General features: G+C 42.2%; 2 protein-coding genes across 4 annotated transcripts in view; one reads left to right on the top strand and one right to left on the bottom strand.

The window, feature by feature from the left end:
* rbpjb (recombination signal binding protein for immunoglobulin kappa J region b) overlaps window positions 1–8,283 on the top strand; it is a 64,026-nt gene extending 55,743 nt beyond the window's left edge. For both annotated transcript variants that reach the window (XM_076289372.1, XM_076289371.1), the window contains one exon: window positions 1,783–8,283. In XM_076289372.1, the coding sequence (XP_076145487.1) occupies window positions 1,783–2,131 (349 nt within the window). In that variant the 3' untranslated portion in view covers window positions 2,132–8,283. The remainder of the gene's footprint in view (window positions 1–1,782) is intronic.
* A 3,477-nt stretch (window positions 8,284–11,760) lies between these two features.
* cckar (cholecystokinin A receptor) lies at window positions 11,761–25,006 on the bottom strand. Of its 2 annotated transcripts, XR_012987673.1 has the most exons (6): window positions 24,597–25,006; window positions 23,386–23,637; window positions 20,238–20,499; window positions 16,911–17,038; window positions 15,206–16,613; window positions 11,761–15,050 (listed from the first exon to the last, which is right to left on the bottom strand). XR_012987673.1 is itself a non-coding variant. In XM_076289370.1 (5 exons), the coding sequence occupies exons 1-5, from the start codon at window positions 24,715–24,717 to the stop codon at window positions 15,907–15,909; spliced, it is 1,470 nt and encodes a 489-aa protein (XP_076145485.1). In that variant the 5' UTR covers window positions 24,718–25,006; the 3' UTR covers window positions 11,761–15,906. The 2 variants fall into 2 exon arrangements, 1 of the variants encoding a protein (XP_076145485.1); XM_076289370.1 differs by having other exon boundaries at window positions 11,761–16,613.
* Between the last annotated feature and the right edge of the window lie 1,148 nt (window positions 25,007–26,154).

The following is a 26,154-nucleotide window of genomic DNA, read 5'->3' as shown; positions in this document are numbered from 1 at the left end:
TTTGTTACACAGCGGCTCAGAATGCTGTGGCCATCGCAATGTTCTTAGGTCCTATATGTAAGGGATAATGTATAGAACGCCGGTCATTATTGGGAAAATAAGTCCCGACCGGGCGAACCGGTCTTGCTTTGCCCTGAAGGGACTTTACATATTATCCCACTTATTATGCGGCTACTTGCCAAAACGAAAAAATAAACTCCACGATATGTCTCTTTACATTTATTTTTTACCGTTTCATTGTTGCTTTGGCTGGAAACACACGCTGAACTTGAATCAAACGTTCTTTAGAACACAGCTGATCAACCGTCTGCCTTCACTTTTGAATGGAAATCCGTTTCCATTGACAGCGGTCATTATTTAGAGGTATAAATAAAGTATAAATCAAGTCAATGGAGCGTTCTACTTGCATTGTGAAGAGCCGTATAAAAATGCTTTAAAATTCCTGCTGAAAATCAGCTTATAATAACTGAACGTCACTGTAACTGAAAGTTGGCAAGTTAAGGTCCTGTTTGACCTGTCAGAATCTTTTTCCTGACCAGCAGACCCCTTGCCAGCAGACTGTACATTATTCCAATTTGCGTCAGACATGTTTATTGATTCACGTGTGTTGTTTGGTTACTATGAACAAGGCCAGGTAGCTGTGATGCATGTCAGCATCGATTGCCTGCTCAAGCGTACTGTATGTGGTGGTGTTGAAGCAGTTTAATCAATTACTACCTTTATGTTTCTGTCCGTCAGCTTATCTGTCCGCCAGCCTCTCTCTCGTCCCGTCTCTGTCGCCGTCTCACCTGTTAATCTCCATCACTGTCACTGGCCTTACTCACTCTCTCTTGCCCTCTTTTCCACTCCTCCTCCCTCCTCTTCCTCCTCCTGTTCCCACTCCGTGGGGTGAAATCCTCTCCCTTTCTCATCTGTGTCCTTTACCCTGCTTCTCTGTAAGTTCCGATTTTCTCTCACATCCATCTTGCCGGCCCTTTCTTTTCACTTTGTGTTCTCTCTTTCCATCCTTCTTTGTGGACCCACTGTGTCATATCGCCCCCACCCCCAACCCTCACTCCATGTTTCTCACTCCACAGGGAAATGATGTTCAGAGTTTCTCATTATTTTTTTAAATTCCTTGCCAACTTAAGGCGATATGATTCAATGTTTTTTTTTTTTATGATGAATTGAGCAATTTGCTTGTTTTCTTGATAATGTGTCTTAACCCATTCGCGCTGGATGCTGCATGACGCAACATTCTATCTCCCGCCGGATGCTGCATAGCGCAACATTGACTCTCCCGCTGGTTGCTGCGTAGCGCAGCATGCTTTTTATTTCATGTTTCTAGGTGCTACAGAGGCTTAGATATTAAATTTTGGTAGACGTTGACAATTTTTAGTATGTTTTCAGAAAACCCTCAGGAAATAAGGTTATTTAGTCTAGAATGCCATAAGATTCTATAGGCGTTTTTAGCAGGCATTTTAGGAGTAAATGGGTTAAAATAAGTCAAATTACTCTCTTATTACATGAAGTCAAATGATAAGAGAAAGTGCTAAGTGCCTTCATACAAAAAAACAGTTGATTAGACAATCCGTTTTTGCAGCGCACCTGAAAAATGTGCGCTGTCTGCCAGATAACACGTTGCCTTATCCCTCCACATTTTGGTGTTTTCTCTGCACTGTAGAGTGCAAGCTTCTGATTTTAGTTATGTCCTTCACACAATTTTTGAAGTCTACCCACCACCTATTGGCTAACATAAGGCATGGATTAAACTTTGTATATCTCTCTCCGTCCGTTCCGCAGGTGTGCGGAGAGCATGCTGTGCGTGGTGCCCGACATCTCGGCCTTCCGGGAGGGCTGGCGTTGGGTGCGGCAGCCGGTGCAGGTGCCCGTGACGCTGGTGCGTAACGACGGCATCATCTACTCCACTACACTCACCTTCACCTACACGCCCGAGCCGGGGCCGAGGCCTCACTGCAGTGCGGCCGGGGCCATCCTGCGGTCCGGCGGCAACAGTAGTCTCCTCTCGGGGGCCAGCACGCCCAACAGCACGGGCCCCAACAGTGGGGGGCCCGACACGGGGCCCTACGGATCCGGAGCCAGCGGAGGGGTACCAGCGTCGGCATCGTCCGCGGCGGCCGTGGTGTCCTAACACACACACACACACATACGCACACACTGGGAGTGAAAGAGTGTGTGGTGGTGGTGGTGGGTGTGAGTTCAGGGTTTCTGTGGGTGTACATATATGCACACACACACACCCCTGCTACACGGAACAAACGAACAGCAAAGAGAAAAAGACTGAGCATACAGACTTCTTAAAAAAAAAAAGTGCTGCATATTAAGTTTGACGGAGAACCTTAACAAAAAAAAAACGTGGAAAAACAAACGAGGAGTTGGGAGATGACTGAGCAGTGGATAACGGAAGTCCGGGGGAAAATGTTGATGTCATGGTTGCGTGGTGTTCGACAGCACCCTCCAGTGGCACATGCTAAAGAGACACGCCCTTCTGGTGCAGGTGGTGGACTCCGCCTCCACCAACCTTCCTCTCGTGAAAGGAGCTTCCCTATTGGCCGAGAGCACCAGCGCCTGTGATAGGCCTGTGAAAGTGTTGCCACGGCAATGATACATCAGCCATGTACAAATCTTTGTCTAAAAAGAAGTCTATTTTTGCGTTTTTGTTTTTTCCCTTTCTGTTTTTATCATTTCTCCTTTCTGTTTGTTTGTTTTTATCTTTTGTCTTGGTCTGTTATGTTTTTTTTTGTTTCTGTAAAGGGCAAGATGTATTATTGTGCAAAAGGAGGGTTGAGTCCTAGTGGAACACGCATACAAATCGTGATAATAACATAGTTTTTATGGACCAAGGATATTCTATAAGCTTTAGTAAAGGTACATTTTCTTCATACCTTTTTTGTATCAAACATATAGTACACTTTTGTTACCAAATAGTTTCTATTCTTCCTCTGAGCCTCTGTCCTGATGTATGTTTTGTTTTATTTTTACATTGTTCCTCCGTTGTCTGGGGTTGCTGTCTCCTCACGTGCATCTGTATCATAGATTTTTTTCCCCTCTTACAAATGCCTGCTCTTGGGGGCCTTTCAGATGGAGAATTTATGTTTTGCTACTTTTTTTTTTGTTTCAAAGAGGTAAAAGAAGATTCTTTAGTGTGAGGGTGTTTTTTTTTCTCTCTCCTTCCTGTTTTTACTGAAAATGTTAATTAATTTGCGTTTGGGAGAAACTCAGAGGTCCTCTTTTTTATCCTGTGTTTTTATGAAGACTTTTAAAAAAGAACAAGAAGAAGAAAAAAAAGAAGAAAAGCTTTAAGCAATGCCTCTGCCTTGCCTGCAATACTCTGTGCGCTACATTTCCTTTAAGAAGCATAAACACGTCTGCATAATCTCCCACTAGCCATGGCGATGTCTGCAAATCCTAGAGTCTTCTGTTCTTTATCCAGCAAGGCTTCCAGTCGACACATGCGGTTCACAGGCAGACTAACTCTTTTTCGATTCATCCAATCTAGCCTTAGCTGTGGTGCTTAAGTCCTAACGGTTTGCCATAGAGTAGTTTAATGTCTTCTAGCTCATGTTTTCAGTGTACTTACAAAGAGAAGATCATGTACTACTCGAAAAAGAAAACCCACATATCCACAATATCAATCAAGTTGTCATATTGGTGTTTGTTGTTGTTACCATGGAAGTATCAGATGTTACATTTAAAAACAAACAAACAAAAAAAGTTTTACCGGACTTTGAAATCAAGGCCTTTGTTTTTTATAGTTATCCCTCAACTTCCTCAAATTCCGTTTCCTTTCGTTCAATTTTGACTTTCAGTTCAGGACTGATGGAAGAGCCGAAGCATTGGCATGCACATGAAAGGCAGACTCTTCCATTTTTGACGTGGCCTTACTGCAGCCGAGTGCTGAGAGCACAGTCGCTCCTTGAAAAGGATGACCTGTTTTGACTGTCACTCTTGCGCTCCTCACTTGCCTTTCTGTCAGATTTCAGCGCTCGACTCGAGTGGCCGGAGTTTTGTCGAGGTGTTACATATGAAACATTCTGATTGCTGTTTCTTCGTCGCACAACTGTCAGTTGCCGACTTCTGGAAATCCTGTAGCATGTGGAAGCGGGGATGATGTCAGTGGTACATACTCTCATATACATGCACAGTTAATGTTCCTCGAATATGGAAGCAGCTGCCAGACTAACGTGAAGTGGTTATTGAACTCACTGTCGTCTCCGGTTGCAGGCCATTGTATACCAAAGGCAGGTCTCCGCTTGAATTGTTAGTAATAGTGTCATTTCATATTCAAGATTTCTGATCCTGATGACCAGACCTCTTTACAGTCACGCTATGGACTGCTCTTGCATCCGCATTGATATTCAGCTCATTGTCTGGAAAGCTTGTAAGAGTGCTTCTGCTTTTGGCTGTTGTTATACAACCGATGCCTTTGATGCAGAACAACAACAGCAGCAACAACAAAAACAAAAAGTTTCTCAATGCCTCTTTTAACCTGCTTGTTACGTATATGTCAAGATGACTCCTGGACTCTGTGAAAAAACCACAAACACACGTGATAGAAGCTGTGTTTCATCGAGCACATAATGTCTCATCAAAAGCACGGCCTTAATACCCCGAAATTGTCCAGCAGCGTGGGAAAAAATGGGTGCATTTAAATCCAGTCACTGACTCTAAAAACGAACACGAAAACCAGCAGGATATATCGGCTGTGAGCCTGATTAAAAAAAAGAAAAGAAAAAGAAAAAAGAAATAGTGTGATTGTCTCTAAACTGCAGCGCCAACAATTTTGTCGAAAGATTAGCCTTACTGGTGATGTTTTTTTCTCTCCCAGAAGGATTCAGTTGTCTCAATGAGCACAGGGTCCGTGTCTTGCTCACGATCACTGCACTGCCTCCACGTGTTTTGACACACTTTAAATCTAGTCTAGTATCAGCACCTTTGTGGCCCCTAGCCTAGAAGAAAAATGGTCTGTGGTTTTCCTGCAGTTAGATGTTCATTGTACGTGCTACCGTACTCTCCAGAAAGCACTAGCTAGCTACTACCATATTTGTATTTGCTGTCGTTTAGCTGTGTTGTGTGTAAAGAGATACAATGATAGACAAAACAGTCAGTAGAAGTTGTGAAAGGAAGGCATCCCTTTCTTTACACGTTGATGTTTTGAGGGTTTTCAAAGAAAATGTAGGGAACAGCAATATTGTATAGGTCATGCTCTCTGTCTGGTCTAGGTGTGATAACCACTGACCTAGCTGCCTGGTCTTGTATCTTTGTGGTCATTTTTAAAACCACAAGAACAACAAAAAAAAATCTAGGTCCATCGTTTTTGTGTAACACTTCACTCATCAGCTTTCTAACCAAGCAAACGCTCTTATAAACTCCATACTCATTTACTGCTGCACTGTCTTCCTGTATGCTGGTAGACATGGATGAACAAAACATTCTTTGAAAACAAACAAAAATAAATGTATATTAAGGCAATACTAGTATTACAGCCTAATCTTCCGGGGAAAACTGTAACTTGAATGTTGGAAAAAAACAAAAATGAAAGTGTTTTTTTTCCTCTTGTTTCTTGGCGGTATCTTTCATGTATGTCCTGGTTCTCTTTCAGAACAATGGAGACTTTTTTTTTTTCCTTGTCTTTTTGCCTTTGTCCAATCATCAATTTTAAGGGATTTGTGCTGACAATTTTGTCCCATTTTGTAGTCACCAGTGGAAGCGTTATACAATGTAATATTGTTATTCTTTTTAAATTATTCTAAAATATGTCCCCTACCACACCCAGTCTAATATTATGCCCCCCCCCCCCAACCAAAATAAATTAAGTGCATTTATACCCAAGTTGCCTCCTTATGGCCTGGGAGTTGATATTTAAATAGTCACCATGGTGACGGCTTGCTGGCAGTTTCCGAGGGAACCGGTGCTAAGAGCCTGACTTCTTTATTTCTCTTTTTTCTTTCTTGTCATTGAAAGTGTCACATCAAACCCTGAGAATTGTCATCTGTTATCTGTGTTACATGGAGTTTTTGCATCAGTGATGTTGTAGGAGAACATACTGCTTATCAACTTGCCTCTTACTCTCTGTCTTGATTTGATTTGGTTATTGTGTCTTCAGTAAATATGTGGATATTTTTTACTGTATTTGTAATGAAACTGTTGTTTCTTTGGGGTAAAATTCAGCAACCGATTAATAAGTTGATGTAGTGTACAACTACTGGCTCATTTTAAAGAACCACCACTAGAACTGTGCGTCATTACCAAAGCCAATGATTGTTGCATGCACTACAAGTCACTCAAGTTTGAGTTTTATCGGTTTTATATTTGTAAACACACTAAAACACATTCAGTTCATGTCTTGGCACCCTTAGACTCCAACATATTCTTTGTATAACTGTGTCCTTGAGATTCTCTGTTCCAGTTATATCTGTGTGGTTTCATTTACTCATTCGGCTGCTAGTCTTTGTTGTTTTTGGTATTTTGGAATGAGGAGGTCCCCCCCCCCCCCCCCCTCTCTCTCTCTCTCTCTCTGCGCCACCTAGTCTGCCATCTAGTCCTGACCCCTGGGATTTCAGAAATAGAGGTGAAATCTGTCCGCCAATATGAACAGTGCTGGTGACAAGGCTCTTCTCAGCCAACTGTCAAGACCACATCAGAAAACAGTCATTTGCTTCTGGTCTGGTTCCACTGTTTACACAAATCTGTTTAGAAAGGAAGAGACCACACAGTCAAAACGAGCACATTCATGGGCTTTCACTGGTGTCGGTGCTTTAAAGGTGTCATTAATACATTCAATCATATGGGTTATCAAAATATCAACTAGATAAATTTGAAACCATTTCTAATTCAGTTTTATCACTTTTAATTCGATTTCACCTCAGCCTGATTGGAAGTGGGTTGTTTGTTGTTTGTAGCCTGTTACAAGCCTTTTTAAAACGAAAGTACCTATTTAACAACTTACGCTTCCTCACCTTCTCAGTCAAATGGGATGATATGTGAAAACTACATTGACTGATATTTTCTTTTTGAAAAAAAATCACTTCATTCTTTTTATTTTTTCATCATAAAATGTATGTTCTTCCAAAAGCAGCTGTCATGTTTTTTGTTTTTTAAACAAGGAGCTCTGATCAACGTGTGTTTGTGTGTATGTTCTCCAATATGCCAAATGTCTTTAAAAAAAAAAACAAAAAAAAAAAAAACGTAGAATTCCATGCACTGCTATTTAGGATAAGACCTACAGAGAGCAGCGGGAGGGGCAGCTTTAAGAAAAGAAAAGTAAAAAAGAAACAACATGGAGAAGAAAGAGAAACAGCCCAACAACATGAGGAGCATTCTCTGTGGATTCTCAGCCTTACAATCTCAGTCACAGAGGCTGCACTGAATAGAAGTGTTCACCTTGTTCTCTCTCTCTCTCTCTCTCTCTCTCTCTCTCTCTCTCTCTCTCTCTTTCTCTTTCACCCTGACTGTCTAATGGTGTCTATGAAGAGAGGAGCCTACACGCCTCGTATGTTAGCAGAGGTCTTGGCCCTCTTGTGTTCGTGGTTTTCCATTCACCAGTGTTCACTCATATTCATTGGGAGGGGGGGGGTTATTTGTTCTTCCCAAAGCTGCTGCACTGCAAAGTCTCTCTTCTGTTCTGCTGTTACGGTGATCATCGAAGCATTTTCTTTCATTTGGAAAACACGCTCCCAAAAATCTCTGAGCATTGGCCAATAAGCCCTCCAAAATGTTTGTGTAGCTAAAGCATGGGGCTCGCCTAATGTGGCCTGACTGGCACTGATCACGGATCAGTTTAAGACCCATTTATCTTCCATGCTTGCAACTACACCCTCGGCAACATAGCCCCCCAAACCTTCCTCTCTACGGTTCATTTCATACATCTTTTCTCTGGTTTTCACCAATTTTCGTATTTAGTTGCTCTTTTTTCCTGTTTGTTTTACATGTTTCCATCAGTCATTTAACTTCTTTCATGCTCACTGTCTCTCTCTCTATCAGCGAGTGTATTGTTGTAGTCGTATAAGCAGAGCTGTTGGTGTGTTAGTCAACTCAGTGCTCAAAGGGCCTCTGACGGTAGAGTCTGTGCTGTTTGTAACTTCTAGCAATAACATGAAACAAGGGGACAGTTTTTTGATAACATATGATAGTTGTTGTTTTTTTTTGTTTGTTTGTTTGTTTGTCTGATTGTTTTTTTGTACATATTGCACCTGCTCAGTTCCATGTTATTAAAGGAAAAAAAACTTGCAATATTGGCATAAAAACCATGAAATAAAAAAGTGGAATAAAGAGTTATACATACTTTGACTGTCTTTCTTATGCATAACATGGCCAATATGCAAGTGAGGTTAAACAATCAACCTTCAAACAGAAAATCATTGGATGATTAATAATATTATGCAGCATGCAATTTGAAGAGTTGGTGATTTTAGAGATGTTCAAGTCAAGTCAAGTCAAGTCGGCTTTATTGTCAATTTCTTTACATGCACTGGTCATACAAAGAATTGAAATTTCGTTTCTTACTTTCCCATGCAGACATAGACATACTTTAAATACAGACATACACATACTTCAGACATAGACATAGCCATAGACAATAAAAAATGAAAATATACAGACATACCACATACAGACATTAAAGTGCGAGACTGAAATATAGAACATATATTAGAATATAGAAATATAGAATATATATATAAAAAAAATAGAGGTAGTTGTGTTGTATATTTACATAGCAGCATTGTGGCACAGTGATAAATAACATTGATAGCATTTACATGAAGGTTAAACTTGTGCTTGTGTGTACTGTATATTTACATTGATATGCAGTCATTTCAAGTATATCAGGCTTGATATGAAGCAGCAACATGTTAGGCTGTGCAGTCACAGTGCAGTTCCACAGGGCGGTCCTGGGGAGGTGTTGGGGGGGGGGGGGGGTTAGGGTAGACAGGATCCTAGGTTCCTAGCTGGCTGGTGAATGGGAGAGTGGGTAGAGTGTTCAGCATCCTGATTGCTTGGTGGATGAAGCTACTTGCAAGTCTGGTGGTGCGGGAGCGGAGGCTCCTGTACCTCTTTCCAGAGGGCAGGAGGCTGAACAGTTCGTGTGCAGGGTGAGTTGTGTCCTTGACAATCATTAGTGCTTTGCGGGTGAGGCGGGTGGTGTAAATGTCCTGCAGGGAGGGGAGTGGTGCTCCAATGATCCTCTTAGCTGTGTTAACAATGCGCTGGAGGGTCTTCCTGTTCTGATCTGTGCAGCTTCCGCCCCACACTGTGATGCAGCTGGACACGATGCTCTCGATGGTCCCTCTGTAGAATGTGGTCATGACGGGAGGCGTGCCACTTGCCTTCTTCAATTTGCGCAAGAAGTAGAGGCGCTGCTGAGCTTTCTTCGCCAGTGATGCTGTGTTGGGGGTCCAGGAGATGTTGCTGATGTTTTAGCAGTAAGGTTAATCTTAATACAACCCTCTTTTCCTGATTTACCCTTAGATTCAGGGCTGTGAACTGAATGAAAATGAATTATCTAAAACTGGCAAAAAGCATATTGGACTACAATCATGGACTATACACTGCAAAAACTTTTCTAACCAAGTGTTATTAATATTCTATTTATATAATAATAATAATAATAATAATAATAATAATAATAATAATAATAATAATAATAATAAGTTTATTTTATATAGCGCCTTTCTCAAACCCAAGGTCGCTTTACATATTAGAAAGGCAGGGAAACACAATAACAAACAAACAAACAATACAACAGAGACAAAGGCAGGGAAACACAATAACAAACAAACAAACAATACAACAGAGACAAAGGCAGGGAAACACAATAACAAACAAACAAACAATACAACAGAGACAAAGGCAGGGAAATACAATAACAAACAAACAAAACAATACAACAAAGACAAGTTATCTGTAAGAACTATGTGATGGGTGTGGAGGAGAAGTGATCATTAAACAGAAAGGTCTTGAGATGTGCTTTGAAGAAAGGAAGAGAAGGACAGGCACAAAGGGGTTGGGGGAGGGAGTTCCAGAGTTTGGGGGCCAAGGCACTGAAGGACCTGCCACCCAGGGTGGAGAGTCTGGAGCGGGGGATAGCCAAGAGGTTTTGGTCAGAGGATCTGAGTGAGCGGGAAGGAGTGTAAGGGGTCAGGAGGTCGCAGATGTAGGGGGGAGCAAGGTTGTGGAGGGCTTTGAAGGTGAGTAGTAGTACTTTGTATTTGATCCGGGACGGAACTGGTAGCCAATGGAGTTGATGGAGAATGGGGGTGATGTGTGCTGATCGTCTGTTATGGGTGAGGAGCCTAGCTGCAGTTTTGAATATATTGTAGTCTTTGAAGGGTTTTAGTGGGGAGACCAAGGAAAAGTGAGTTGCAGTAATCTAAACGGGACATAATGAAAGAGTGAACCAAAGTCTGTGCATCACTAGCAGAGAGGAAGGGTCGGAGGCGTGCAATGTTACGGAGGTGAAAAAAAGCAATCTTAGTGAGTGATTTGATATGAGGATCAAAGCTAAGGGTGGAGTCAAGCTGAATGCCAAGGTTTTTAACAACAGGGGTGGAGTGGACAGATGAGCCATCAATGTTGAGAGTGAGATGAGGAGATTTGGTGAGGATGCTTTTAGGGCCAATCAGCAGAATTTCGGTTTTGTCTGTGTTGAGCTTGAGAAAATTGTTTTGCATCCATAATTTTAAGTCAGAGAGGCATTCAGTGAGGGAGCGTGGTGGGGGGTCAGAGGGAGAGGGAGTGGTAAGATAGAGTTGGATGTCATCTGCATAGCAGTGGAAGTTGAGACCGTGGTTGCGAATAATCTGGCCAAGAGGGAGGATGTATATGAGAAAGAGGAGGGGCCCAAGTACAGAACCCTGGGGGACACCACAAGTGACAGGGGACTTGGGGGACTGATGTGGACCAAGTGTTACAAACTTTCTGTTGGTGAGGTATGACTGAAACCAATTGAGGGCTGTGCCAGAAACACCAGTAGCAGACAGACGGGAGATTAGAACATTGTGGTTGATGGTATCGAAAGCAGCACTAAGGTCAAGGAGGATGAGAATGTTAAGTGAACCAGAGTCAGCAGACAGGAGGAGGTCGTTAACTATGCGTAGAAGGGCAGTCTCTGTACTGTGACATGAGCGGAAGCCAGATTGAAAGGGCTCATACAGGTCGTGGTGGTTAAGAAAGGTGTGTAGTTGTGAGGCCACCACTCTTTCCAGTACCTTGGCCAGGAAGGGGAGGTTGGAGATAGTGCGGTAGTTTATTAGTGATGTGGGGTCGGAGTCAGGTTTTTTGAGAATGGGTTTAACTGCAGCAGTCTTTAGGGCAGCAGGCACCACACCAGAGTTGAGGCAGGTGTTAACAATCAATGTAATGGGCAATGCAATGTAATATATATAAAAAAGCATTTAGTTGGTATTGTTTTTAGTATAAAGACACTTTCTCCTAAAATCATTTGACTTCATTTAATAAGAGTTTGACTTATTAAGACATATTATTAAGAAAACAAGCAAATGTATCATGATAAGACGTCTTATTTTCTTAACGCACTTGCAGCCAAATGTGCTTGTTTTTTTGATAATGTGTCTATTACTAAGATTAATAACACTTAGATATTTTGCAGTGTACCTTTGAAGGGTTCAGATGCAAAAGCCTCTAAATGCCACCTATGTCAAAAATGAGATAAAGATGGTGAGTGGATGCTCTCCACACATAGTATACGTTAATCAAATAATTTAACTTCAAAACCCACTAAATACCACTCTCTTTCTGGTCTGAAATATCGATTTATAGGCAAAAACCTATAGGAGCCTGATTTTAAATGCTCATTTAAAAGAAAAGTGGTCAGACGGATTTAGAGGGTTTTGCATCTGAACTCTTCGTATGTCTTCCAGAGATATTTGTCTTCAGGATAAGCCACCAGGGACTTTCTAAGCCATTTTTTCCCTCTAAAACAGGCATGTCCCCTCTGTGGCAACTGATTGAGCGTTTACACTGTGGGGACAAGGTAGGAAAACGGGCACTGTCACAGCCGTCCGTGCCACTGGTCCTAAGATTCTTAGAACCTCTTTGAGCTTCTTTTGCTCTTTGAAGCACAGCAATGCGGGAGGGTTATAGGAGAGTGAAGGCCAACATAGACTCATACACACAGACACACGTACACAGAGGTTCATTCATCCCGACCAAATATTTTCGGAGAGAAACGCAGCGTGTGTATAAATGATGCATCCAGCCAGGTGCTTAAAAGCTTTGTCTAATCCCTGTGTTCTCCAAGCCGACTGCTTTCCTCACTGATACACATGAGAGTTTATCGCGCTTGACAGTTGAGAGAGGAGAAATACAAACACGCAGCACAGGGGCTGTGAAAGTGTGTGTGTGTGTGTGTGTGTGTGTGTGTGTGTGTGTGTGTGTGTGTAACCAACAAAGTGAGAGGTACATTATAAGACAGTGGAATGAAAATGGGATATTTTTTGTGCAGAAGCTTTTCATTTTGTGATTCCTTTGATACTGTCTCAGAAATGAAACAATAATGTTGTGGTATGACTGTTACACCCTTATATGGAATTAATTACATGAATTCCTTTTGCTTTAGCCTTTATGAAGAAGGTGTTTGCATGTTTGCCATATTTGTACATAGAGAAACACCGTACTGTTATGGCCTACAGCACAATTCTGGTCTTTAAAGTTTGTTGCATTCATATGTAAAACATTGGTATGTGAAACCGGAATGACACTGTTCATGTTTATTTCTAATGTGTTATTCCTTTTTGGTAAATAATATCTACATGGAAATTAATTAAAACTTCACAACTTCACAAATGTGATGATAGACTGCTATATAACAGAACTTTAAAAACAAGTGATTTTTGTCATAAAGCTGACCAATTTTTACATTGAGCTTCACAAGCAAAATAGAAGTTATATACAGTAGAACCATAAGCAACTATAACAGCATTACAATATATTAAAAAAATGCACATTCAAGGCATCCGTAACATGACAGTGGGCCTAATACTAAATTGATATTACATTCTTTTATCAAATATAAAACAACAAAAGCAAATTACACAATTATGCAAAGTGCTCTCTCTTTGCTATTAAGTTTTGTTCACAACAAACAAGGACATGGATTTAAATGCTACATGGTAAAGGCTTGCTCAGACCCTCTCAGAGCAAAAACCAAACTAAGCCAGGTGGGAACAGCAAGTTTCAGCAAGAATTCAGAGTTCTTTGAAGTCTATGGTGACAGATGCTGGATTCCCATGTGAAGATAACAGCAGTTCACTGCACAAAGTATACAAACCGGTACACTCACAGGAGAAAAACAATGAACAGGTCAAGGACACCAGGTGACAGTTACAGCATCTGACTGCATGCAAAGTACAAAGTTATGGAACACAGGCCTTCTTCCAATAACTGCACTTGCTTCCTCGGAACCCTGAAGTTCATCCTTAAGGGTTCACTCGATGGGGATTTACTAGAGTTGTGAGTGTTCAGGAGGTTAGAGGGATGAAAGAATGGCAACCACAATTCTTCATGTTACAAAGGTTATGGAGCACTTCAAAATGTATGAGGGTGCTAGAGGAAGGAATGGGACATGGACAGCATCTAAGGTGATTCATGTCCAAAAGCTCTCTTTGCGCAGTGCTAACTTGGGTGCCAAGTTAGTGACTAAGGTGGATGACTTCACTCATCCTTTCAACATACTGGATACACCATAATGCTAACGTCTAAAACTGTCAAAAAGGGTCATGCTCCTACCCGCTACAACAACTTTACATAGAGCAATACCATTGGGCATTGGGCTCCAAAACGTACATAAATCTTGGTGTGGGCAGTAATCACTGGAGGCCAATGGAGAAACAGGTGTCTCTGATTGGCAGCAAGTGTTGTCCATAGACAGTAAAGGTATTGCCCCCAGCAATATGGTGGCCGCGTTTACATATGCCACCTAATAGAACTCGACGGACAACGCGGTATCTAGCTTTCTAATATCTATGGTGCAATACCAGGGGTTTCGGGGTGCATTACCAATGTCAGAGACTTCATTCTCCTTTTTTGTAAGCCAGTGTGGCATGAGTTTGAAGCCATTATTTTATGGTAAAAGAACTAAATGGAGCTGTTTAAAGTGAAATGGGTTTTGCCAGCTTTATCCCATTCAGTTCAGAGCCAGGTTTATTTCCTGTCAGATCAGACCCAGGTCCATTTTCTGTCAGATCAGACCCAGGTCCATTTCCTGCCAGCTCCTCCATCAGTGGTTGAGCTTGCACAAACATGATGAATCTTCAACATATACCGAAGAGCACTTACAACTTTTTGCACTTAGACTGCCATTCCTGAACAAAAAGTGATGGCATATACTTTAACAATAGTGTAGAGTAGAGATCTGTTGAAAACCTGTTTACACATTTTTGTCAGGTTCGCTTAATACTGGCCACACATTTTTTGTCTCAAATATGCAGCAGGAAAGCAAGGCAATGTCCACCGATGACTATTCTTGCCTGCGTTATGTAATTAGCAGCTTAGGGATAGCTTGAAAGTGTTATGATGGGAAAGTATTTGTTGCGCCATGGCCTCAAGTATTCGGTGTGGCCGTGCACAGCTATCTGTCTGTCTATGTGTCTGCTGAGCGCTGTCGTCTCAGCGCTCTCTGGAGATCTTAAAAGGATTTGGAGGCGCTAGCTCCGCACTTTCAGGAGGACGTCTGGACAGTGTCAGAGCCCGACAGTAAAGCGCCTTTCACAGGCTGTGTGGCAGTGATGGTTGGGCAGCTAGTAGGAGGGTCTGGAAGCAGCAGCAATAGTGTACAAGATGCTTGAATTCAGTGTGTGTGTGTGTGTGTGTGTGTGTGTGTGTGTGTGTGTGTGTGTGTGTGTGTGTGTGTGTGTGTGTGTGTGTGTTTGCTGCCAGGGGAGGACTGAGCCAGTGAGCTTTAACGAGAGAACACGACTGTAGGTCTGCACTATGGCTGCACAAGTAACAAAGAGAGGTGGGAGACAGGACTTCAATGGATCCACACTCACTAGCGCTTCCCTTACGGCTGAAAAGAATCTGTGCTTTTAAGCCTTAAAGGTGTAGGTTTTTGAACATTCTAAGTTCCGCAACAATTGAAGGTCCTAAAATTCTATGTTGAATTCAATGAACCCAGATATTCTTTAGAACGTTCATTTCTCAACATTCCCATCACACCGGTGTGACGGTACTCCTTTAAGGGTTAAGCATCCCCACATGCCCCCTAAAAGGCCAGAAGCCCACTATCTGTCCTGCCTTAAGTCTGCCAACACAGGGGCCAAGTAGTATGTTAGGGTTCTGTATTTACAACAGCAGAGTCCGTGTCAGGCCGTATTAGTGTTTGGATTCCAGAGTCTTGGCCCTGTGGTCTGTGAGTCATGGCCTTAAAGCCAGGCTGAGAGCACTGTAAGGAAAACGTCAAGCGCACAGCCAGAACCACAAGAGACTGGGAGAGACAGGCCCCTCTGAGGGAGGGAGATGAGTCCAGTGGAGGTGGAGGGATGACTGAGCTGCCGCCACCAGCGGGCAAGAGAGCAGAGAAACACCCCGTAAGTTGTTAACGGTGACTGCTGTGTGTGTGTGTGTGTGTGTGTGTGTGTGTGTGTGTGTGTGTGTGTGTGTGTGTGTGTGTGTGTGTGTGTGTGTGTGTGTGCGTGTGTGTGTGTGTGTGTGTGTGTGTGTGTCGTCTGTGTGCGCGTGTGCGGACGTGTGTACATGCGTACGTGTGTGCGTGTATGGTGGTGAGATGGGGGAGGGTGGTGAAGGAAAAAAGAGAGATAAGGGAAGTGCGTTCTTGTGTTCGTTCGTGCGTGTGTGTGCGCGTATGTGTGTGTGTGTGTGTGTGTGTGTGGGGGAGGGGGGGGGGGGTGTTGGATGGGGTTCTGGTGGGGTGGTCTGGTGTTTGTAGGCTCAGGCCTGGGCAGAGCCGCGGATGCTGGTGTAGCTGAAGCGCGTCAGCGAGCCCCTGCCACTCGACTGTGCGTGGCCGTTATCGTTCGTCCCTCCTCCACCTCCGCCTCCTCCTCCTCCTCCTCCGACACCACCTGTCATGGTCAGGACACTACGCCGGCTACCGGTGCGCTCGCTCGCCGCTCCTCCTCCTGCTCCTGCTCCTCCTCCTCGGCCCGTGCCGCAGCTGAAGGTAGTGAGGAATCCCTGGCGGAAGCGTTTGTTCATGAAGCAGTAGATGATGGGGTTGACGCAGGCGGACGTGTACGACAGCAGGTGGATGAACGAGATGGGCGCGCCCGAGAGCAGGCGGTCGGCCGAGCGGCGGTCGAAGGCGCGCCACGCGTTGACCGTGAACACGGGCATCCAGCAGAGGAAGAAGAGCACCACGATGACCAGGAGCATGCGGATGACGCGCTTCTTGGCCAGCAGGTTGGCCGTGGGGTTGCTGCTGCACACGCGGCTAACCTTGGCCTTGCCCCCGCCCCCGCTGCCGCCGCCACCACCCCCACCCCCACCGCCCGCGGCAGCGCTGCTACTGCTGCTGGACGAGATCACCAGCGCTGCCGACTGGTGGTGGGTCGCGTCGGAGCGACGCTTCTTGGAGGGCTGGAAGTAGCAGCCATCACAATCGGCAGGCTTCAGGCTCCCCGTGCTGCTCTCCCTTTCTGGTGGGCGAAGTAGAGTGAAAGATAGTGAGAGTGAGTACATGTATAGTCCTTTTAAGCACATATTAAGCTTTATATTAGACTGTCATTGGTTGAGGACTTCCCCCAGAGGCCAATCAACAAGCAAGCCTAATTGATGTTATGTAACATAACACAAGATACAACAAAAGCACCCAATTGGCTTGAGACACCCACAACATGCAACAAGGAATCAAAACATTTTCTACATAAACAAGTTAATCTACTTTAATAGGAGTAACTGGTTAGTAAACAAGTTAAACTACTTTCAAGCCCCACCCCTGTTTGCCTTCCTGTTGTCCATCTCAAACTTGATTCCTCTGTACAGCTCCAGAGAAATCAGGCCGTAGGCCAATGTCATCACTATCCCCGGGACCAGGAAGAGAATCAGCAGCAGAAACACATACCTAAAGACAAGGGATGGGCAGTATTAATGATACATGTATTTAAGATACGTATTTCAAATACAAACTAGCATTTTGTCATTTGTATTTTATTGGGTTGAAGAAAATGGCTGCATATTTTGTATCAAAATATTTTAGAACTGGGTATTTTTGTAGTTTAAAAATACTGCCATGTGATGACATCATAAAAGTGCAAAAAATGAATGTAGCCTCTGACTGGTGCTGAAAAATTTGCCCAGAATGGTTGTGATCAGAATATTGAAATTCAGGAAGATGATCCAGTGCAAGATAAGTAATGTATAGGTTGCTCATACACAAAGTGTGTAGGTTTGGTTCCAGCTTTGGTAGGGACATAAACCGGTTGTCCTGGAGATGTACGCTTTATGAGGACACGTTCAAATGAATGACTTACTGAATATGACTTCACAACAAAAATAATACAAGAATTCAATAAAATATTGGTAGGGGCTAGGACAATTTTGTGATCCCAAAATATTGGTATGGACATGACCCTATGGTCCATATGCAAATCTATGCCCTTGACACACATGATACCTCATAACCATGGTTAACATGGTTAATTGTTGACCCACACGTAGAATTTTGGAGTAACTTAGACTGTGATGTGTATGTGTCCTCCAGAGCTGATGATACACAAAGCACCTTTCTGAGCAATGTTCCTGATTTAGTTGTTCTGACATGTTCCCTTTGCTATTGTTTTTTTGGAATCATCAGCTGGCAGGTTTCCCTGTAAAATTCCTCAACAAGTTGCCTCATGTCTCATCTAAAGCATTTTAAGAATTCTGGGCATGCAGTGACAATGCCAGAGATGTCATTCTCTGCATTATGTCAGTGTACCATGAGTACACTGACATAATAGGTTCATCAGTGTACTCATGGTACAATAGGTTCGTTTGGTTAGTTTGCACCACTTGACAAGTTCAGTTGTGACTTTTTGAGTACATCTCTGATATAGTATTTAGGCTATGAGATACAACTGGCAGGTCAGTATAGTTGATCTGTTAACTGTATGTATGGCATGTCTCATAGGCAGAGAATAGCTGTTGCTCTTAAACACTGTCCACTTACTGTATTTAACAGAGTCAGTGTACTTTTACCTTTACAAATAGAATGACAAACCATTCTATCCAGTATGTACTGAAAATTTTATATTTGTGTATTTAAAACTGTTTCACTTTTTGATACGAAGACATCAAAAGATTGGGTGACAAATACATCTCAATAGTATAATCACACTCTTGCCTATCATTCACCATACTAACCTGTAGAATTTTTCAGCAAATTAACTATTGTACACTGTTAAACTATGGCTTGATGACTATCCTCAATCATGACCTTCAATTGCCCAGGGCAATCAACAATCGTCACACATCACCCCAAAATGTAAACTGTGTGTCTCCTTTTCCTGGGCAAACTGGTTGGCTTTGCTTGCCCATAATGAAAATAAAACACTAAGACATTAAATACCCTGTGCAATATATCAAACACACATGGTCTTCCACGAGTAAACAGGGATCCGTTTGTTTGGCTCAGTCTGGAACGAGAGCTCCAAGTGTCTTTGTTTGGTTTGGCCAAACTGGCCTTCTATTTAAACCCATTACAGGGAAAAGCCAGCTGTCATTCTGCTAAATATTTGCTTGTTTTGTAGATTTCTCCAATTTATACTTCATGTATAAGTCACAGATTCTTTACCATGATATTTTCTTGATTAATTTAACTGCGTCATTCTTACTGAAAAATAATCTCCATGGATGGTCAGTATTTCTGATACATGTAGTATTTTGTCATTTGTATTTTATTGGGTTGAAGAAAATGGTTCTGTATTTTGTATCAAAATACTTTATTGGTGTGTATTTTTGTATTTTAAAAATACTGTAACATACTCTCTATGTGATGACGTCATAAAAGCGCAAAATGATGCAAAGAGCTTCTCATTGGTGCTGGCTTGTAGCCCACAATCAGTCGGATCCGTCAAACATTTGAATCTGGTCTGTCCGATTTGTTGTGTAGTTTGACCAGCCTCACGACACATGATTAAAAGATGTAATCAATTTTAATATATATATATATATATATATGTGGGCACACTGAATAATTGGTAATTAGGCAACAATGGTTTACTCTTATTGCAATCAGCTAATGTGAGAACAGCTGTGTTCAAAGAAGCTCACAGTATTTCAGTGACGGCTATTGCTAAAGTGTCAGCTCTGGTGTGAAGCCCTGGTGCGAAGTCGTACGCAAGTAAAGATGAGCAAGTTTACCTGTGCAAGTTTTCAGAGCAAAGGACACCGACAAAGGCAACCAGTCCTATTGCCTCAATGCTAATCCTTAACAGGTAAAAAATGACAGGTATCTCAATGAACCACAATGACATTAATAGATGGTAAGGTGTTGGGTGTGTTTGAATTCCCTTCCTTGTAACATCTCTTTCTGCATTCCACAGTGGGGAGAAGTAACAATAAATTTAAATAACAATTCTATTTCCTTATTAGCTGCATACTTGAGGTTGGAGGTACATGATTCTTAACTCTGATCACACTACATTAACTTGCATACAGTATACTATTGGGTATCACAGGGGCCAAATTGTATACATTGTTTTTTACAGTGCTTCCATACTCCCTTGAAAAAAGTATTTTGAGTATTTTCAAAATACAAAAATACAGTATTTTATTTTGATACATAATATGATTACTGTATTTTGTAGTTTATTTTGATACATTAAAAATGAGAGTATTAGGTATTTTATTTTGAAATTCATCCTGATGTATTTTTGCCCATCCCCAATTATCTCATTATTGTTGAATGTATTGTTTTTGTATGTTGCTTTAACAAATGTGTGACCTGAATTACTCAGTTAACCTTAACTAGTCGTTGCATGCCAATATTGTACTAATATACTGATGTACAATTTACTGACATTATGAAATAAACCTAGTTTATTTGATTTGTTTAAAATGTTTCTCACCACTGATCAACGGTGAGAAATATTTCAATACCAATACTTGCTTACTGAAATCCAAGTCAGTAAATTAGTAAAGCACTTTCAAAATGTCCAAATAGAACTCCCAATTTTAGCATTCCCATGGATCGACAAAAATGAATCCCATGTGTCTGCTCAACTGGCCTCCTTACATGTCCTCCCTCCCTCCCTCCCTCCCTCCTTTCCTCTCCTCCTCACCAGGACTGCTGGATGGCATCACTATGCCACATGAGGCGACACATGTTGCCAGTGCTGTTGTTGACGCGGGTGAAGGGCACCAGCGTGCTGGAGATGGGGTAGGGCAGCATGAGCAGGAGGGACAGCACCCAGGTGGCGCTGATCACCTTGGCGGCATGCGACTTGGTCTGCCAAGCGCGCGAGGTGAGCGGGTTGCAGATGGCGCTGTAGCGCTCCAGCGAGATGGCTACCAGGTTAAAGGTCGACACACTCACCGAGATCCCTGTGGAGGGGTGGGGGCATGGCACATGTGTTAATGAAAATGTCCTGTTGCAGCTGTCAGGTGAAATCATTATTATCACTGTGAGTGTGGACATAGTACATACAAGTCATACTATATAGTACATGGTAACATCATGAGTGACCAGGTTGAGAAGCAGCTTCTGAACGTATGAAAAAAAATTGTGTTTTTTTATTTCACCTGTGAACTGTCAGATGGAATTACATGGGTGACTTTTGTCTGGTCACAGGATTTCTCACAGGACCAGGTTTCAACAGCTGATGCTAACAAGAGTGGCTCTCCTCTCAAAACCCAGTGCCAACTGGACAAAGTTGAGACTATAATAATTTAATGAATGCTTTTCAAGGTACTGAAATGGTACTAAATGCAATTTAAAAGAATCAAAGTAAAAACTGTTCAACAAAAGCAGCACATTAATCTCCATTAGTCATTAAAAGCATGTGTTTGGCGTGGGAGTTCCAGAGGGGAGCGCTGAGAGGGCTCTGTCACCCTGGCCTGGCAGGGCTCTGTTTAAAAAAAAACTCAACTTTCTAATGGTTCACATTAGATCAAATGCTCCCTTATTGGTTGTCTTCAGCTGCATGTTATGTTTATGTTTTGCAACACTAGATCATTGAGAATCCACCAAATACTATTGAACGTTATATGCTTCACCTTGATACAGTCATTCATCATACTGTAGGTGGTTCAAGATTGGAGTTAATAAGTAAACTGTGAGTTAACTTTAAAAAAACCTAAGTCCAACAGACCCTTTTTGAATATCCATAACACACTTCTGGATCAGGCGTCCGTGATTGACAGAATGAGTCCGTAGTCTCTGGGTACACAGGGCACAGTAGCCTACACAAAAGCTAAGAAAGGGTGCCTATCCTTCAATTATGCATAATGTCCTCAATGTTGTCATCACACAAGGAATACAGAAATACAGATTGTATCTTTTTTTAAACGTGTGCTATTTGATTTTATATTTATGAAAATACAGATAATAACCTCTCAGGAATTCCCTTAGTTAATGATGTCACATACGGGAGGCAACTGATTTAAACCAGCCCTTGCTGAAAGAAGTGCATAGAAGTGCATGAGCTAATGCCAACAGCATGTCAACTTTGTTCTTTACAACCATTCGGAGACTGAGCTAGGACCATGGCACTTCTCCACAATCAACAGCCACTATCTGTTACCGATATAAATGTTAACAAACCCCGAGAGCCATTACAATGGGTCGCAGTAAATCCGTCGGCATTATCGCAGGTCTCAGCGAGCCACGTAAACACATTAAACAACTGGGACAGGTTTGGACACAGAGGCCTCATAAGAGCAACATTGTTGTCCCGCCATTGACCCACCTCGGAGATTATCCAACTGCAATGAAGACCTCTGGCTATCTTGCGTGATAAATTTAGCAGTTGTTTGATGAGAGAAGATTATTTTCAATGGGTTCTGCCCTGAAAAGATTCATGAGGGAGAGGTTTAAGAGGTGTGTACTGTATGTGTGCGTGCGTGAGTGTGTGTCTTTGCATGCGTTCGTGTGTGTGTGCATGCATGTGTGTGTGTGTGTGTGTGTGTGTGTATGTGTGTGTGTGTGTGTGTGTGTGTGTGTGTGTGTGTGTGTGTGTGTGTGTGTGTGTGTGTGTGTGTGTGTGCGCGCGCGCATGTGCCTGTAGAGTTTGTGAGACTTTTTTTAAACCTTCACAGTAATACGACACAGGCCTGCGGTCGCATGTCTGTTTGAGATTGATGCAGGGGTGTCCAACAAACGCAACTGGTGGTAAGTGCTGCCCTCAGAGGAACAGGTCTCTGTAAATGTTTCCTTAACTCATCACACTGGGGGGGGGGGGGCGGCGCGCGCACAACCTCCCAGAGTCACAAGCTCTCGCTCAGCAGCGGAGACAAGCACTAATGCCCACGACCCTCTTTGATGCACGGCCCCCAAGCCCCATTAAACACTAGTTGCTTAATAGAGCTTCACACCACCACCTCCCAATAAAATGTCCAGAGGATTTGCCGAGCAATTTCTCATTTGTTGTAAACATGTCATTGGGGTTGACTGATGCAGGATTACAAGCAACAGACATTATATTTTGTTTTGCTTTACCCAACACTAAGCGTCAATCTTAGGTAACGGATTAGCAGACTGGACTGTTGGATTGGTGAGATCCAAGAGACTGACCGTGCAACCAAATTTGGCTTACACAGTCGTTCCTGAAAGGGTTTTTGAATCACTACACCCAAGGGTGTTTATAATTAGGAACAAATCCCACATTTTAGTCATGATATATTCAATAGGGACAAGAACGTTTTACTCTTAAGCTTGAGAAGAACGATTTACTCTTAAGCTTGAGAACTCTCAAGAAAATTCTCTCCCAGTGCAGATTTAGTGCTACAAGATATCCTCAATAAAGACCTCAGTAGTTAAATTGTCCTTTCACCATATTTTCTGGCCAGTGGGTCTGACCGCAGGAAAATCTTCTGAAAAGGGTCTATGCTACGGCCAAGTCCCTCTTCAAACACCCTGGACTGGTGTCCCATACATGGATTAAGCCTACTGTAGTCCTGGACTAAAATAGGAGATTTCGATAGGGAAAAGCTTTTAGTCTAGCAGTTAACCCATATATGGGAAGCTGGCCATCTACTGTATGTGTTTAGTTCTGACCGGCACAGTGGACAGAGGAACGAGGCAACGCCCTTGTTCCAGAACTGAAACACTCAGATTGGGAACCTTTGTTTTTGGAACCCAGTTCTCACATGAAAATAATATAGGACCCTTCGCCAACACCACAATTAGATCGTGCATAGAGACTGATCTCAGATTGAGTGTCTGCTGCCAGACAATGACAGTGACTCCTAATGCCTTAATACGAGACTCACCCATAAAGTACATGGCCCCTTTGCAGATGGTGCTGCCAAAGACGAAGTCCTTCATGAGGTTGGGGATGAGGGTGAAGGGCATGCAGAAGAGGCAGAGCATCAGGTCACTGGCGGCCAGCGATAGGAGGAAGAGGTTGGTGACGGTGCGCATCCGCCGGTTCCTCACCAGCACGGCGATGATGAGGCTGTTGCCAAAGATGCTCAGGAGGAAGATGATGCTGTACAGAGCGATCCGCACGGCCTGGTTCATGTCTGATGGATGCAGGGGAAACCAGGACAAACAGAGGAATAGTGTGAGACTAAGACCAAGGGGAACTGGATACTGGATTTCAAAAGACTTCATAATATTGTACAAGTTGGAGCACATGAGTTTAAGTGCATAATTGATTCAACTGTTAGTGGCCCCTCACCCACTAAAAAAGTACAATGCAAACATTACATATTGGTTACTGCTTAATGTGCAACAGGTTGGCCGTTGCTTATTACCTCCTAAATATACTCTAACCTAACTTATTCTGCTTTTAGATAGATAGATAGATAGATAGATAGATACTTTATTGATCCTCAAGGGGAAATTCAAGAAATTCAAGAAATTCAATTCAATTCTTTTGTGCATAGTATTACTAACAAAATACTTCTCTTTGACATATAACAATGATAACAGTGATTATAATACAAATAATAATAATAACAATAATAACAACAATAATAAATGGTATTATATTTTATATGAAATTTTGCAATATCATTAATAATATATTCATTCAGTTCCCTTTTTTTTGTACAGGCAGAATGGGCCAAAATGTTTAAACAAAGTCTAGAAGAGTCTATTAATATTCCCTCCTCGGGCAGCCCATCTGTTGGTGAGAGTTGAAGTTGCCCCTGTTGTGCAGAAAGTGGACCCATACGTGTCTCTAATAGTGAACCATAGATACCGGACCACTACAACGGCAAACAAGGGAGGAATGTGTCCTACAGTTTGGCATATAAAAGCATAGAAAAAAATATGGTCTACACTTAGCCATCCGGTTTCAAAAGTTATTGGTTCTTTTTCGTCGTATTAAATAAATTTGCTATGAAATTATATATAAATTGAATTAATAATATAACTAGTAATTGAAAACATATTTAGTAATTTATTACGAGTAAGATATTCATTCGTAGCATTATTGAAATAGGCTATCCACTTATCGAGTATATGTAAACTTTACCTTTTGGTTCCGGAGGGGCGTCAGGTTCACATTCTGAGACGTTCCCAATTCCAAGTCCACATAATATTTTATAAATATCGGTGGTATTTATGAGCATATCATGGGTGGTAAACGTCTCCATTGTTTTGCTTTTTTTTTCTCCACGTATTACGCAAATATGTTAAGGCGCATTTTCATTTCAAGTGTAGATAGTATGTTAATTGATTCTTGCTGCATTATGCCTCCCGTAGTAAACACTACTTTTGTTGCACCTAAATCAAATCTTCAGAAAAATTAAAAGAACGAACGACGAATTCAAAAGCAGTTTGCAACCAATTAGCGGCATGCGTGTCCATAACCAAGTCCACCACAGTTCATTGAAAGAATAAACCTGATGTCCAAAGCGTATGAAATATATAGTCCATTACGACTTCATGGTCTCGGTTGATGAACTGCGCGCGCTGCTTACGGCTGAAGGGCTAGAGGATTCTGAAGGAGCGCACGAGAGCGCATGGGTGGTTCGGATTTTCTAACCCTAATCCCGCCTTTCCATCTATCTACGGTTTTTCTGAGGTACGGATTTTAACCTTTTTAACCTTATATAAATACAAACATCACATTAAAAAGTCAGAAATCCTTAGGCCATACAAGATTAAAACTTTAAGAGAACAAGAGACAACCGAAAAGGCTACAAAAACCAAACAACAACATAGGACCAAAATAACTGTTCAGTTTCAGTTATAATACAGTTCAAAAGTCATAACCCAACTCTCACAGGGCACCATCAATGTCAAACATGTGATAGCCTACACAAAATTATGTAAAACAACCACTGAAGGCTTTTTTCATGTCAGAGGCTTGGGGCATATAGCAGCCCTCATTAACCTTGTAGGCCTACAATCATTTTGAAGTGGAGTTATTTTCCCCCATCATCATAAATAATTGTTACCTTTTTTTCCCATCGGGAATGGAGATGATATAAATGTCAAATCATACAGTATGTAGCTAAGCTTCCTACACACACACACTGTAAATACCCCATAATTGTTCAACCCAAAGTTCCGCCCCTGTCAAATGACTACCCCTTTTCAGTGCATGGATAGTGATGGAGTCTGCAACCATAGGAATGTGATCCCTTTCTGGACAACACATTACAGCACAGATTACACTACCAATGACACCATGATATTTGCTTCATTTGACATATTCAGTATAAAAAGATGATGTTGCACCAGATGAGTTGCTGAAGTGATCGTCATTCCATTTATAGGACCCAGTGGTCAGCTGGATTTTGGGGAAATACCAGAAGGGCCACCCATCAAATGGGCCACTCAGAATGCTCCTTATCACTGGCAAAAGTAGCCTACCATTGGGGTGGTGCAGGAACACACTACACCCAAGTAGGCAGGCCCTCTTTATTTCCACATGAGGCCTCCATGTTTACCAACTTCAGCCATCAGAATTTTCAGCTCAATCTAGTAGTTTATCAATTACTATAAAATTTATGATTTGATCATTACTAGACAGCTGACTGCTATTTATACAATTTTCCTGTCCTGTACATCACGGTCATAGTGTG

This window comes from Alosa pseudoharengus, unplaced genomic scaffold, assembly GCF_046254945.1.
Source record: "Alosa pseudoharengus isolate Yale_2024_CS ecotype anadromous, Long Island Sound unplaced genomic scaffold, YU_APseudo_1.1 YU_APseudo_1.1_scf_17, whole genome shotgun sequence".
Lineage (NCBI taxonomy): Eukaryota > Metazoa > Chordata > Actinopteri > Clupeiformes > Clupeidae > Alosa > Alosa pseudoharengus.
Note: the sequence above shows the minus strand (reverse complement) of the source record. Positions and strands in the feature narration are given on the sequence as shown.